The sequence below is a fragment of the Thamnophis elegans genome, chromosome 7 (genome assembly GCF_009769535.1).
Source record: "Thamnophis elegans isolate rThaEle1 chromosome 7, rThaEle1.pri, whole genome shotgun sequence".
NCBI lineage: Eukaryota > Metazoa > Chordata > Lepidosauria > Squamata > Colubridae > Thamnophis > Thamnophis elegans.
In genome coordinates, this window is record NC_045547.1 from 76,148,010 (window position 1) to 76,162,727 (window position 14,718).

At 42.6% G+C, this 14,718-nt stretch overlaps 1 protein-coding gene across 1 annotated transcript in view; it reads left to right on the top strand.

The window, feature by feature from the left end:
• VWF (von Willebrand factor) overlaps positions 1-14,718 on the top strand; it is a 185,105-nt gene that overhangs the window by 63,540 nt on the left and 106,847 nt on the right. The window contains 5 exon segments of the mRNA XM_032221125.1: positions 239-412; positions 415-478; positions 1,619-1,713; positions 6,416-6,576; positions 12,373-12,476. Coding sequence (XP_032077016.1) covers positions 239-412; positions 415-478; positions 1,619-1,713; positions 6,416-6,576; positions 12,373-12,476 — 598 coding nt within the window.

Consider the following 14,718-nt stretch of genomic DNA (forward strand, 5'->3'; position numbering starts at 1 on the left):
TCCAGCATCATCCACTTGGATAGCTTCCAGCAATATTGAAGCCCAGAAGAAAAAGAGAAAGTGGGTGAAGGTATACAGGTAGTCCTCAACGTACATTCGTTTAGTGACCATTTGAAGTTACGACGGCCCTGAAAGAAGTGACTTACGATTTAGAGGAGGTTTAGATATGAATTGATTGAGTAGTAACTCCAAACGTTCTATGAGCCTTTTTTTTTAAAAAAAAAAATTTGTTTTACAGCCATGAGTTGTCCAGAAGGCCAACTTTACCAACAGTGTGGAAGTCCGTGCAATCAGACCTGTCGGTCTCTCGCCCATCCGGACACAGATTGCCGTGAATTTTGTACCGAGGGTTGTTTTTGTCCCTTCGGGATGTACCTCGATCAGCAGGGGGATTGTGTGCCCAGATCCCAGTGTCTTGCTACTACGATGGTGAGATCTTCCAGCCAGACGACGTCTTCTCCGATCACCACACCATGTGGTAAGTGCTATGGAACCCAGGTTTCATCTGACGTGAATCCGGGTGGAGAAGTATCGAATCTTAACCCCCTTTCATCCAATTTTGGTTATTGTTCTGATCCAGGCTTAGAGAAAAGAAGTAAAGTCTTGGTGCCGGCAAAGGCCCTTTTATTTACATGATGTGAATTCCTTTCATTCCCAGTCAGCAAGGCTTGGCGAAAGAGTCTTTCAGAGGAATATTTTTTAAAATAAATTTTTATTTCTCATATATACATTCACAATTATATGATCTCATAACTGTTATTAGTAATATGTATTTGTAACAATTTTTCTCCCCTACAATTGACAATATAATTGAAATTGCTTTCTTACCATCCCATAGACCCATCTTATTTTACAACAATCCTACTTCTTCTTCCTTCCCTCCTTCCTTCCCTCCCTCCTTTCTTCTCTCCTTCTCTCCTTCCTTCCTTCCTTCCCTCCTTCCTTCCCTCCCTCCTTCCCCTTCCCTCCCACCTTTCTTCTCTCCTTCCCTCCTTCCTTCCTTCCCTCCTTCCTTCCCTCCTTCCTTCCCTCCTTTCTTCTCTCCTTCTCTCCTTCCTTTCCTCCTTCCTTCCCTTTCTTCTCTCCTTCTCTCCTCTCTCCTTCCTTCCCTCCTTCCCTCCTTGCTCCCCTCACTCCTTCCTTCCCTCCTTCACTTCCTCCTCCCTTTCCTTCCTTTCTTCTTCCTTCTCTCCTTCCTTCCCTCCTTCCCCCTTTCTTCTCTCCTTCCTTCCTTCCTCCTCTCCTTTCCCTTCTCTCTCCCCTTCCTCTACTCTTCCCTCTTCTTCCCTTTCTGCCCTCTCTACTCTTGCATTCCCTCCAATTCTTCCTCTATCCATTTCAGAGGAATATTTATCCACACAAACCTTATCTCGCTTGGTGAGCTGCCAGATAACTAGTTTCCAAGCGCAGGGCCCACCCCTGCTCTTGCTACCCACAACATGCCCTGCTGTCCAATGTCCATTTTCCCAGCGTTTCTGCAAAATATGTTTTGGCCTCTAGAACTGGTATGTTGAAGGCTGAAGATCGTTGACCCCAGAGATCAACCAGTAAAGTCCAAGGTGGTTAAGGAAGACATGGCCATTATTTTTAAAGCCTTTCTGTGTCTTTCTCTTTCCAGCTATTGTGAAAATGGCATCATGCACTGCAGCTCACAAAGACTTCCAGGAAGTTTCCTTCCAGATGTTCTCTTCCAAACTCATCGTTCTGCCAGGGGTAAGTCTGCTTTTTGACACGTGCCTCTCTTTTTGATTTTTCTGCCTGCCTTTCTGTTATTGGCTTCTTGTTTTGCATGGAAGGAGGAACGAGGCACGGAAGAGCTTTGCCGTGAATTAATTTTCATGCCAAAAACTGGATTTGGGACTTCAATGAACTTAAATTTCAGTCTATATTAACATTAAGTTCAAGGAATTAGTTTTCCCCCCTGTCTATCCTGTCTATTAGCATTAATCCTTGAAATTTGTTTAAAAAAATACTATTTGTCTACTTTTTGAAATGTTTTGAATTGATTGGAATTTTTGCTTTGGCTTCTGAGCTTTTTCCTACTACAATTTTCTAGTTTTTTTTCTTCTTTTCTTCTTCTTCTTCTTCTCTTCTTCTTCTTCTTCTTCTCTTCTTCTTCTTCTTCTTCTTCTTCCTCCTCCTCCTCCTCCTCCTCCTCCTCCCTCCTCCTCCTGCCAATTACCTCCCATAGACCCATTAGATCGCACAGGATCGGCCTCCTCCGGTTCCGTCTACCAGCCAATGCCATCTGGCTACCACCGGGGGAGGGCCTTCTCTGTAGCAGCTCCGGCCCTTTGGAATGAACTCCCCGCGGAGATCCGGACCCTCACCTCTCTCCAGGCCTTCCGGAAAGCGATTAAAACCTGGCTGTGCCGGCAGGCCTGAGGTTGATGAGTTCCCCTCCCCTCGACTTGTGGCTGTATGACTCTTGTGTATTTTAATTATGTGTATTGTGTTTGTATCCCCTTTTCCCCTTTCGAGTTGTTCGCCACCTGAGTCCCCCGGAGAAGGGCGGCATACAAATAAACTAAATCAATCAATCAATCAATCAATCATCCTCCTCCTCTTCTTCTTCTTCCTCTCTCCTCCCTTCCTCCTCTTTCTCCTTCCTTTTTCTCCTCCTCCCCTCCTCCTCCCCCCCCACTGTGACTTTTATCTTTTAATTTTTAAGGATTTCTTCAGCTGAGTCGATTTTTTCTTTCGGTATGGAAATAATGGTTTTTCTTTTATTCACGGTGTCTTAAAAACAAAAACAAAAATGTCCTTAGATGAACTTTGAAAAGGAGACCATTGCCTGAGTGCTTGGCTTTAAAAAATAATCAATCATATATTCTTCCACTCATCCTTATAATAATGTATCAAAAGTTACTAAGGAGGAAATCCACTTTTAAAAAATTAGTGCAGCTCCCCTAAAATTTACATTTGACCATACTGTTTGCCTATCTGTACCTATATCTACAGGAAATAATACCATTACTCAATTTGTGAAAACAGGAAAAAGCCTCTAGTGATAATGGTTTCATTAGGAGCATAAAACTGTTGTGGATTCTTAGCTTTCTTCAGAGCCTCGTCACTAAACTGTTGGAATAAAGGATCTCTGTTTCTTTTAATGGGTGGCAAGGTGGCTCAGCAGGTAAGACGCTGGTATTGTAGTCTGGAAAGCAGGCAGCCTAGTCTCAAGACCCGAGCACCACGGGATGGAGTGGTTCCCGTCCTTGCTACAGCTCCTGCCAAACTAGCAGTTCAAAAGCATGCAAATGCGAGTAGATAACAGGTACCTCTTTGATGTGAAGGTGATAGTGCTCCATGACATCATTGCCGGCCACATGAACCATGGAGTACGTCTTCGGACAGCGCTGGCTCAATGGATTTGGAATGGAGATGAGCACTGCCCCCTAGAGTCGACAACCGTGGCACGACAAAACCGCGGTCCACTAAACGCCGCCCGATTAAAGCGCTACCTGACGTCATCAGCAGCGCGACAAATAAATTAAAATAAATTAATTAAAATTAAAATAAAATTAAAGCAAGCCGATTCACATAAAGGTAAGGGTTAGGGTTAGGGTTAGGGTTAGGGTTAGGTTAAGGGTTAGGGTTAGGTTTAGGGTTACGTTAAGCGTTAGGGTTAGGTTTAGGGTTAGGTTAAGGGTTAGCGTTAGGGTTAGCGTTAGGTTAAGGGTTAGGTTTAGGGTTAGGTTTGGGGGGGTTAGGTTTAGATTTACGTATTAATTTTAAGTTTACCGCTCACAGCGTACTGTTTTCGTCGCGCTGTGATGACGTCACGTATGTGCTTTCGTCGAGCGTGCTTTAGTCTACCCGCGGTTTTGTGGTGGAACCGTCGACAACAACTAGCATAGTAAAATCTGCAGGGATTTCTTTATCTTAGGGGTGTCAAACTCATGGTGTCATGTTGTTGTCACATGTGACGTATCGTGAATTTTCCCCCCTTCACTAAACTGGGGTGGACATGTTCAGACCTTGATGCATCCGATGCGGGCTGAGCGTTTGACATCCCGGCTTTACTTTATCTTCTTTCTATGAATCTTACATAATTATGAGTTTGAAAATTCTGCTCAGCGTAAGCTATTTCCCAACCTTCTTAGAAGTTGAGCCAAAACATTGAGAGCAATCTTGCGGTACAGACAACAGGTGATATTTAATTATCTGTTTCAACCTCTTGCCTTATGAAAGGTTGACAAAGCTTCAGATATATTAGAATGAAATCATTAATAACCTATCAGTAAAACTGAAATTGGCAATGGTGCTTTGGCTAAATGTGGAAAAAGCCTTGGATATGTTACAGTGGAATGCTTAAAAGCAAGTTTTGGCAAAATCATTTCCCTGCTTTTATTTTAATTGGATTAAAACCTGTTATGAACCTTTTCTGAGGATATTATAAATGGCATAATCCTCGCATTAGTCAAAATGTCTTAGGAACGCTGACCTTGATCTAGTGTTCTATTTAATTTAATATCAGAATATTCACTGGTTGGTTTCCCTTATTTTACCACCAGTTCACTGCGTGCTCACTTTGCGTGTGCGCACGACTTCCACACATGTGCTTTGTTGTATGTGCGCCTTCCACGCATGTGCTTTGCTTGTACACGCACCTTCCATTCTGCACCCAGCCTCAAAAACATGGCTAATAGGATAGCATAGTGCTGGGCAGGTGGCTGGACCACCCACGATCTCCCCTATCAGTTTTGCCTGAAATGGTCCGATCCAGCTGAATACACCCTCTGGAACCATTGGCCTATTCTGTTAAGCAAGCACAAGACTTTGGGCATAAAAGCAGCTGGAGAGGCAGCCAGATTTTATTTTAAATGGTTGTTTAAAGTGTTATTGTCAATGAGGAATTTTATATTCTGAAATGGTATGCTATAGTACAATGCACGGGTGATTTTTCAGACTATCCAGGTAAGTCCTCATGTACTTCTGACACTAGCTCTAACTTCCAGCTATCAGACTTAATTTTTATTTAGTTCTTCATGTTTTGTTTTAATATTCTCAATAAGTATCAATGAAACTTTTTTTCTTGTGGGTGTTAATATATCAAGCAATATTACAGTAACATGTGTTAACACTGGGCACGCAATTTCATGTCTTTTTCTCTAGGCAACCTAAGTGGCCAACTCTAGTTAGAACCACAATTTCAAAATCAGTGTGTGAGCCCTTCAAAAGGATGGGAAGTCTTTGGCACCAATTTTAACCAAATTTGCAAATTTAATAGCCAAAGGGTCTTGTTCACACTAAGGCTCCTGTTTTTCAAATGTTCCAGAGATCCCATATATGCTGTTCCCAGTCTCTCTCTCTCTCTCTCTCTCTCTCTCCCTCCCTCCCTCCCTCCCTCCGTGTGTGTGTGTGTGTGTGTGTGTGTGTGTGTGTATACCAGTGGTGGGATTCAGCCGGTTCGCACCTATTCGAGAGAACCGGTTGTTAACTTTCTAAGCAGTTCGGAGAACCAGTTGTTGGAAGAAATCTTTTGTTTTTTTCCCACTTTACAGGGCTAATCCTGTAAGGAAGGCAGGAAGGAAACATTCTGGTGTTGTTTCTAGCCTCATCTCTATTGCCCTGCTTACAGAAACTGCCTCTCCGGTTAACCCTTATTCCATTGCGACAGCTAAGGTAGAAGCGCCCATCTACTTGAGTGACTTGAGTTGGCCACGCCCACCCAGTCACATGACCTCTGAGCCCCGCCTACCTAACTGGTCATTAGGAGAGAGAACCTGGTTTTAAAATTATTTGAATCCCACCACTGGTGTGTACGTACACTTATATATAAAGAGAAGAAACATCTAATAAATGGATGGATGGAGAAACAGATTCCTTTTCTTGATGATGTCTTTATTCCTATCACCTTTACCTTCTTTAATAAAACAGAGTTTTTTCGTATTTCTTAATATACTAATTCATTTGGATATCCTATTACATTGTGCTGAGCGATGTGATGGCCTAGGTGTGGAGCTCTGGCCTCACAATCAGGAGACCCTGAGTTGGATCCTAGATATTGGCAGGTATTTCTCTCTCTGGACGCAAGGAGAAAAATATCTGCTGTGAACTCTGCATAGGCATCAAGAAGGGCATCCGGCCAGCAAATGCTGAGCTCCATTCAGTTATCTGACTCCACCCGGATGCAAGCAATGACAGGGTCATTAAAAGAAACAAAAATCCTATTAAATTGTGCTGTGTTTCGTCTGGGACTCCTCCCGATTCTACCTTACTATTTTTGTTATCTGGTTTTCTCTTTAATAGCTTAATATCTTTTCAACACATGTTGCTTAGCCATTTTACTACCCGCAGTGCAGTTGCGTATTTGCCACTGCAGCCGTCTTGCTGTAACCTTGTCGTTTACTTTCGAAGTCTTCACAAGGGTTTTTCTTGGAAATGACCATGCCCTTTTTTTCTTTCCCCAAAGCAAAGCGGAGTGTCTCTTGCAAGCATCCGATGACCATGTTCGTCTGCCCTACAAATGACCCCAGAGTGAAAGGAGTGGAATGTATGAAGACCTGTCAGAATTACGATCTGGGCTGCGTCAGTCACGGATGCATCTCGGGTTGCCTCTGCCCAACTGGATGGGTAAGGAAGTTGAGGTGCTTGAAGGAAAAGCGTGCAGGAACCAACCCACTCATTCTTCTAGCCTTTATTTATGTATTTGTTTATCTATTTATCTATCTGTCTATTTATCTGTCTATTTATCTGTCTATTTATCTGTCTATTTCTCTGTCTATTTACGTATTTACGTATTTACTTATTTACTTATTTACTTATTTACTTATTTACTTATTTACTTATTTACTTATTTACTTATTTACCTATTCACCTATTCACCTATTACCTATTCACCTATTCACCTATTCACCTATTCACTTATTTACTTCATTTACTTATTCACTTATTCACTTACTAGTTACTTATTTACCTATTTACCTATTCACCTATTCACCTATTCACCTATTCACCTATTCACCTATTCACCTATTCACTTATTCACTTCATTTACTTATTCACTTATTCACTTATTCACTTACTTACTTACTTACTTACTTACTTATTTACTTATTTACCTATTTACCTATTCACCTATTCACCATTCACCTATTCACTTATTCACTTATTCACTTATTTACTTCACTTATTTACTTATTTACTTATTTACTTATTTACTTATTCACTTATTTACTTATTCACTTATTCACTTACTTACTTACTTATTTACTTATTTACATATTTACCTATTCACCTATTCACCTATTCACTTATTCACTTATTCACTTATTTACTTCACTTATTTACTTATTTACTTATTTACTTATTTACTTATTCACTTATTCACTTATTCACTTACTTATTTACTTATTTACCTATTTACCTATTCACCTATTCACCTATTCACTTATTCACTTATTTACTTCACTTATTTATTTATTTATTTATTCACTTATTCACTTACTTATTTACTTATTTACTTATTTACCTATTTACTTATTCACTTATTCACTTATTTTACTTATTTTACTTATTTTACTTATTTTACTTATTTTACTTATTTTACTTATTTACTTACTCAAACTTTTTCCCATCACTGAGCTAGAGTGTCTTAGTCTATTGCTCAGACCTGGCAATTTGTCTCGATTCACTCAGTGAGTGTTACGCGAACAATGTCTTAACAATGAGCACAAGGAATGTGATGTCTCAGCGGTTAAAGATGCTGAGCTTCCTCTGGAAAACTGCCAGCCAGGGTTCAGGACCCGAGTTTGCACAATGGGGGGAGCTCCTGTTCTCGCCTCAGCTCCTGTCTGTCTAGCAGTTTGAAAACGTGTGAATGTGAGTAGATTAATAGGTACCACTTTGTGGGAAAGCAACGGTGTTCTGTGCACCTTGGTCTATAGTCATGTTGGTCACATGAACATGGGAAATATTTTCAGACAACGCTGGGTAAGAAACGGAGATGAGCAATGCCCCCTAGAGTCGAATATGACTTGATAGGGGAAATCTTTACCTTTATTATGTGAATACAGCTCATGGGTAGAGTGGAATGGAGTAGAGTGGAATGGAATGGAATGGAATGGAATAGAATAGAATAGAATAGAATACAATACAATACAATACAATACAATACAATACAATACAATACAATACAATACAATACAATACAATACAATACAATACAATAGCAAAGTTGGAAGGGGCCTTGGAGATCTTCTAGTCCAGTTCCTTGCTTAGGCAAGAAACCCTACACCATTTCAGACAAATGCTTATCCAACATCTTCTTAAAAACTTCCAGTGTTGGAGCATTCACAATTTCTGGAGGCAAGTTGTTCCACTGACTAATTGTTCTAACTGTCAGGAAATTTCTCCTCAGTTCCAAGTTGCTTCTCTCCTTGATTAGTTTCCACCCATTGCTTCTTGTCCTGCATTCAGGTGCCTTGGAGAATAGCTTGACTCCCTCTTCTTTGTTGCAACCCCTGAGATATTGGAACGCTGCTATCATGTCACCCCTAGTCCTTCTTTTCATCAAACTACCTCAGTTCTCTCAAAGTAACGTCCATCCTCTCAAAGATCCAATGGTTTTTCTGAATGTACAGCTATGGGCTTAAAGAAGTCAAGATGGCAATTACAGCTGCACAACTGAATGCTTTCACAGTTCTGGAGTTGCAAAATTATCTGATGGGACCCAAATTGATAAAACAGGAGTAGAATTTTATTGCCACTAGAGGGCAATATTGTTCACCTTTTAAAAAAACAAAACCTCTGTTTCACTTCTAGAGTTTGTTATGGCTTCTCTCCTTTAAAACTTAGGAGCAATTTGGAATTAAATCTGTGTGTCAAAAACGAAGGGGAAATTTTCCAGGGAAGGTTCAGAATACCCAGAGTGTTAGAACGGAATTAAAATCTAATTAGTTGCTTCAGGCTGCAGATCATAGTTCATATTTTTTAACCAGCTGTGCTTCCCATTTGAGTTTTGAGCTGGGCTTGGACTGGTCAAAAAATAATCAGTCAATTTAATATGTCAAATAACTCTCCAACCATGGCCAGATGCTCTTACAATGTTAAATATTACTAAAACCAAATCATCAGTAGGTTCAGCGTTTTTCTAATTAACAGAACAGCTACTGCACAAGAAGAATTGAATAATTTCTTTAGGTAAAGGTTCCCCTCGCATATATGTGCTAGTCGTTCCCGACTCTAGGGGGCGGTGCTCATCTCCGTTTCAAAGCTGAAGAGCCAGCGCTGTCCGAAGACGTCTCCGTGGTCATGTGGCCGGCATGACTCAACGCCGAAGGCGCACGGAACGCTGTTCCCTTCCCACCAAAGGGGGTCCCTATTTTTCTACTTGCATTTTTTACGTGCTTTCAAACTGCTAGATTGGAAGAAGCTGGGACAAGTAACAGGAGCTCACTCCGTTACGCGGCGCTAGGGATTTGGACCGCCGAGCTGCCGACCTTTCTGATCGACAAGCTCAGCGTCTTAGCCACTGAGCCACAGTGTCTCTAGATGAACAATACATTCTTCGTTTATTTTCATGGAGAACCACCAAGATCATGACACCATTAATTGAAAAAATATACTTATGTTACATTCTCTTTATTCCATAGTTATAACCATAATTTTCAAAGATGTTTGTGGGAAATAACAGCAGATTATTTTCCATTTTTGGTGTCCCTCCATAATTTTCAAAGATATTTGTGGGAAATAACAGCAGATTATTTTCCATTTTTGGTGTCCCTCCATAGTCTGGCCTTCTTAATTTCAGCTCTAGCCATTGAAAGTTGTCCATTAGTAGTTATGATTTACTGTGTTCCGTCCACCTGGCCAATTTCTCAATTTGTTCAGCAGACGAACGGTTTAAATGTAACTCATTATTAAAACATGCTTTATTGGATTAATTTAATTTCTTAATTTAATTTCGCTTTTACAAATAGTGAATTCAGTAAACTGCACTTAAGCCAATACATTAAGCCAATGGTGGTTTATTGCACATGCCAGCCGAGCACAGACGTCAGAGGAGTTTTGAAAAATAGCTGAGGAGGGAAACAATTCTTCTCTGCTCTTCATGTTGGAATGACACCACAATGACTTTTTTAAAAGAATATAATAGCAATAGCAATAACAGTTCGACTTATATACCGCTTCATAGGGCTTTCAGCCCTCTCTAAGCGGTTTACAGAGTCAGCCTATCGCCCCCACAGTCTGGGTCCTCATTTCACCCACCTCGGAAGGATGGAAGGCTGAGTTCAACCTTGAGCCGGTGAGATTAAAACCGCCGAACTGCAGATAGTAGTCAGATGAAGTGGCCTGCAGTACTGCACCCTAACCACTGCGCCACCTCGGCTCTTGGTTGTCACCAGGCTGAGCTGCTTAGCTTTCTGGGACACTTGGTATACATATACCTGGTTAGGTATATATCTAACCAAGCCAGCAGGGCAAGGATACAGGGAATGTCTATGGAGATTTTCAGTCATCCAGGTAATGATTATCCCAAAGGTGCTTTTTCAGGAGGCAAATGGACTTTCTGGTTTTTCTTCGAAGACGTTTCGCTTCTCATCCAAGAAGCTTCTTCAGCTCTGACAGGATAGTAGGGAAATGGAAGGAATTTATATTCCTTGTAGAGAGCTGGTCATTTGCATCCTTTTAGAGGGTCGTTGAGGCCACTTGGAGGTTTATCTGGGAAGCATTTATGCTCCTTGCAGACAGCTAGTCATTTGTATCCTTTTAGAGGGTCGTTGAGGCCACTTGGAGGTTTATCTGTGTCCTTAAGGTCACCTGAGTGGTGCAAATGGTTCCTGTAGTCTGCAATTTTTCCTCTGGAAATCCGTTCCTACTCCCACCGCATTCCAAGGGTGTTCATCCCAAATTGTATAGCTAAAAGTCTGTAGAGATTATCAATCATCCAGGTCACGGTTGCTCCAAAAGTCCTTTTTTTCAGGAGGCAACTGGACTTTCTTGTCTTTTCTTTTTGAAGATGTTTCTCTTCTTATCCAAGAAGCGTCTTCAGCTCTGACTAGATGGTGGTGGAGGAATGGAAGGATGTATACTCCTTGCAGACAGCTGGTCATTTGCGTTCTTTTTAGAGAGTTGTTGAGGCCACCTGGAGGTTTATCTGTGTCCTCAGAGTTACCTAAGTAGCGCAAATAGAGTCACCTGAATAGTGCAATGAGTGTGGAGCCTTCTTAGAACTTCTGAAAGGACTATGTTGTAAACTGGAGATAGATGGTGTCGTATCCTTCCCCCTCTGGTGTATAAATCCTTCCATCCCCCACCATCCAGTCAGAGCTGAAGAAGATTCTTAGATGAGAAGCGAAACGTCTTCAAAGAAAAACCAGCTGCAGGGCAAGATGGCCTTGACTCTCTGAGAAAGGAATGTTATTTTGAGTATATATCTCCCATACTCCATACAATCCCCCCTCCCATTTTCTCACAGCAATAATTGTGGCAGGCTTGAACGTCCAATGCAAAAGATGGCTTCCAGGCCTGACACAGAGAGATTAATGGAGTCGGAAGGGACCTTGTAGGTTCTCATGAACCTTTTGTGCAGCCATATAAATTTCATTGAGTAGAAAATCTAAAGTGCTGACTTTAGATCACCATTTGTCGGCTGTGACCAGGGGGTCATTTGCCCAGGTTCGCCTGGTGCACCAATTGCGTCCCTACCTGAATCGGGAGGCTCTTACAACGGTCACTCATGCCCTTGTGACCTCAAGACTGGACTACTGCAATGCGCTCTACATGGGGCAGCCCTTGAAGAGTGTTCAGAGACTTCAGCTTGTCCAGAATGCAGCCGCGCGAGCGATTGTGGGTGCGCCTCGGTACACCCATGTTACACCTATCCTCCGCGAGCTGCACTGGCTGCCTATTGGTCTCCGGATACGCTTCAAGGTGCTAGTCGTCACTTATAAAGCCCTACATGGTATTGGACCTGGGTACTTGAGAGACCGCCTTCTGCCAATTACCTCCCATAGACCCATTAGATCCCACAGAGTAGGCCTCCTCCGAATTCCATCTACCGGCCAGTGCCGGCTGTCGACCACCCGGAGGAGGGCCTTCTCTGTGGCTGCTCCGGCCCTCTGGAATGATCTCCCCGTGGAGATTCGGACCCTTGCCACCCTTCAGGCCTTCCGTATAGCCGTTAAGACCTGGTTGTCCCAGCAGGCCTGGGGTTGTTGAGTTCCACCCCTACTCGAATTGGCTGTGCTTGTTGTGTTTTTTAAATTGTCTGTATTGTCCTGTTTTGTTTTTGTCTTATTTTTCTGTATTGTTCTCCCCTCCCCTTGGCTTTTGTTCAGCCGCCCTGAGTCCCTTTGGGAATAGGGCGGCATACAAATCGAATAAATCCAAATCCAAAAGTTAAATATCCATCTGTTTGCATTCTAGGTGCGGCATGGAAACAAATGCATGGTCCCTGAGAATTGTCCTTGTTTCCACAACGGACAGGAATACGCACCAGGCCAGACAGTGGCAAAAGACTGCAACACGTGGTAAGGAATTAACCTCTTTGACATTGATCTTCCATCGGACCTTAAAAGAAAACCATCATTTTGAGGCACCGCCAATAAATGTTCCCCTATTTTTCAAGTGCCGTAGACCAGGGGTCTCCAACGTTGGCAACTTTTAAGACTTGTGGACTTCAACTCCCAGAGTTCTTCAGTCAGCTGGCTGAGGAACTCTGGGAGTTGAAGTCCACAAGTCTTAAAAGTTGCCAAGGTTGGAGACCCCTGCCCATAGACAACCCATGTAAACAAATGGACAGGCAACAATAGGCTATTTACAACAAACCCTGAACAGTGTGCTAACCTTCTCCAGCATCCTTAGAAAATGGGAATGAAAGTTACGTGGTGTTGAGTAGAGAACCAACCTGTCTTGTTTTCCATTAGTTCTCCTTCAGTAAAGAGTAAAGAGGCGCACACTCTCTGGATTAGTCCTGCTTTGTTAAAAGCAGAGTGACTCCTACAATGCTGTAGCATTGGACTTAAGTACCGTATTTTTCATACTATAAGACGCACCGGAGTATAAGACGCACCATGATTTTGAAGAGCTAAATTTTTTAAAAGGTTTTTGCACTTTGTAGGCCTCCCAAGCCTTCTGCACACCCCATTTTTTGCAAAAAAAAAGAGAAAAAAGAAAAGGGGAAGTGGTGGCGGCAGCATTCAGAGCTTTGGGAGGCTTGTAGAGTGCTCCTGGGGGCCGGGGGGGCGGCAAAAACGAGCAAAAAATGGCCCTTTTTTGCAAAAATGGGTCATTTTTTGCAAAAGAAAAAGTGGGGCATGCAGAGGCTTTAGAAGGTTCGTAGAGTGCTCCTGGGGATTGGGGGGGGGGGTAATTGAGCAAAAAAGGCCTGGGTTTTTTTTTTTTGCAAAAAAGGCAATTTTTTGCCCAAAATTAGGGCATGCAGAGGCTTTTGTAGAGTGCTCCTATGGGCTGGGGGGAGCAAAAACAAGCAAAAACGGCCCATTTTTGGCTAATTTTTGCCCTTCCCAGCCCCAAGGAGCACTTTGCAATCCTCCTAAACCTTCTGCACATACATTTTTGCAAAGTGGGTGGGGTTTTGGTAGGCTAAAAATGCTGTATTCGATGTATAAGACACACCCAGATTTTCACCCTCTTTTTTGGGGGGAAAAAGTGCATCTTATACTCTGAAAAATACGGTACTTCCCAATATCTCTTTTCAGAACTTTCTGGGTAGGTTACAATATAGAATATTTGCATATTGCCCCCAACAATCTGGGTCCTCATTTTGCTGACCTCAGAAGGATGGAAGGCTGAGTCAACCTTGAACCCGCTTAAGATCGAACTCCAGATTGTGGGCAAAGTTTACCTGCAATACTGCATTGCAACCATTGTGCCACCACAATGGCTCTAAATTCAAATAAAATGGTGCCAGAGATTTGGGGGAAATGCTCTCAGAAAAGTGAATGAGGTGGGCAAGGAGCATCTTACAACTTTGTTTAGCCCTTAAAATCTGGCTATTCCCAGATGTTCATTTCTCTGGTGCTTTTTGGAATGGCCAAGTCACTATTCTGACCTAGGCTGCCCAAGAGCCTGAAGCAAACGCCTTGTCCTGACCAAAAAAAAACCCCTTTATTAATCAACAGTGAATTCTGCTCATTCGCATTCAGCAAACTCTTTCGAGGGAGGATTTACAGTCACAGACCTTATCTGGCTTGGAGAGCTGCCAGGCCGATATCTGCAAAAACTTGGCAAGGAGTCTCAGAGAGTCATGAACCAATTTAAGCGAACTAATTGTCTCCTGCAAACTCCACTCCCATTTTGGCTCCTCTTTTATTCCCTATGGGAGGGGCCATTCATCATCCACCTATGGCCTTACTCCCAAGTCGATCCCTGTTCTTTAGCTGTTCCCTTCGTCTGGCAACTCTGAGCATGCGCACACTAGGAACAGGCTCCAGCTGTTCCTCTGCCTCACTGACGTCTGACTCTGAAGGCAGCTGATAACTGGCATACGACCCTGTCCCCCTCTCTGTCTCTGACACAGAGCCCTCATCAGAGCCTTCCCCAGACCCCAGGACTGGCCCATATTCCTCCCCAACCTCCTCACTGTCCGAATCTGCTGCCAGCTCTGCTGGCGGGTGGTGGGCCACAATAGTCACAGCAAAACTAAAGGTGATCCTTGGAGGCAAATTTGACCTCTGAAGTTGAAAAAAAATTGGCTCATTGAGTAGGATTAAACACATGCCACCTGACCAGAAGTTACGAAGTTTTAGG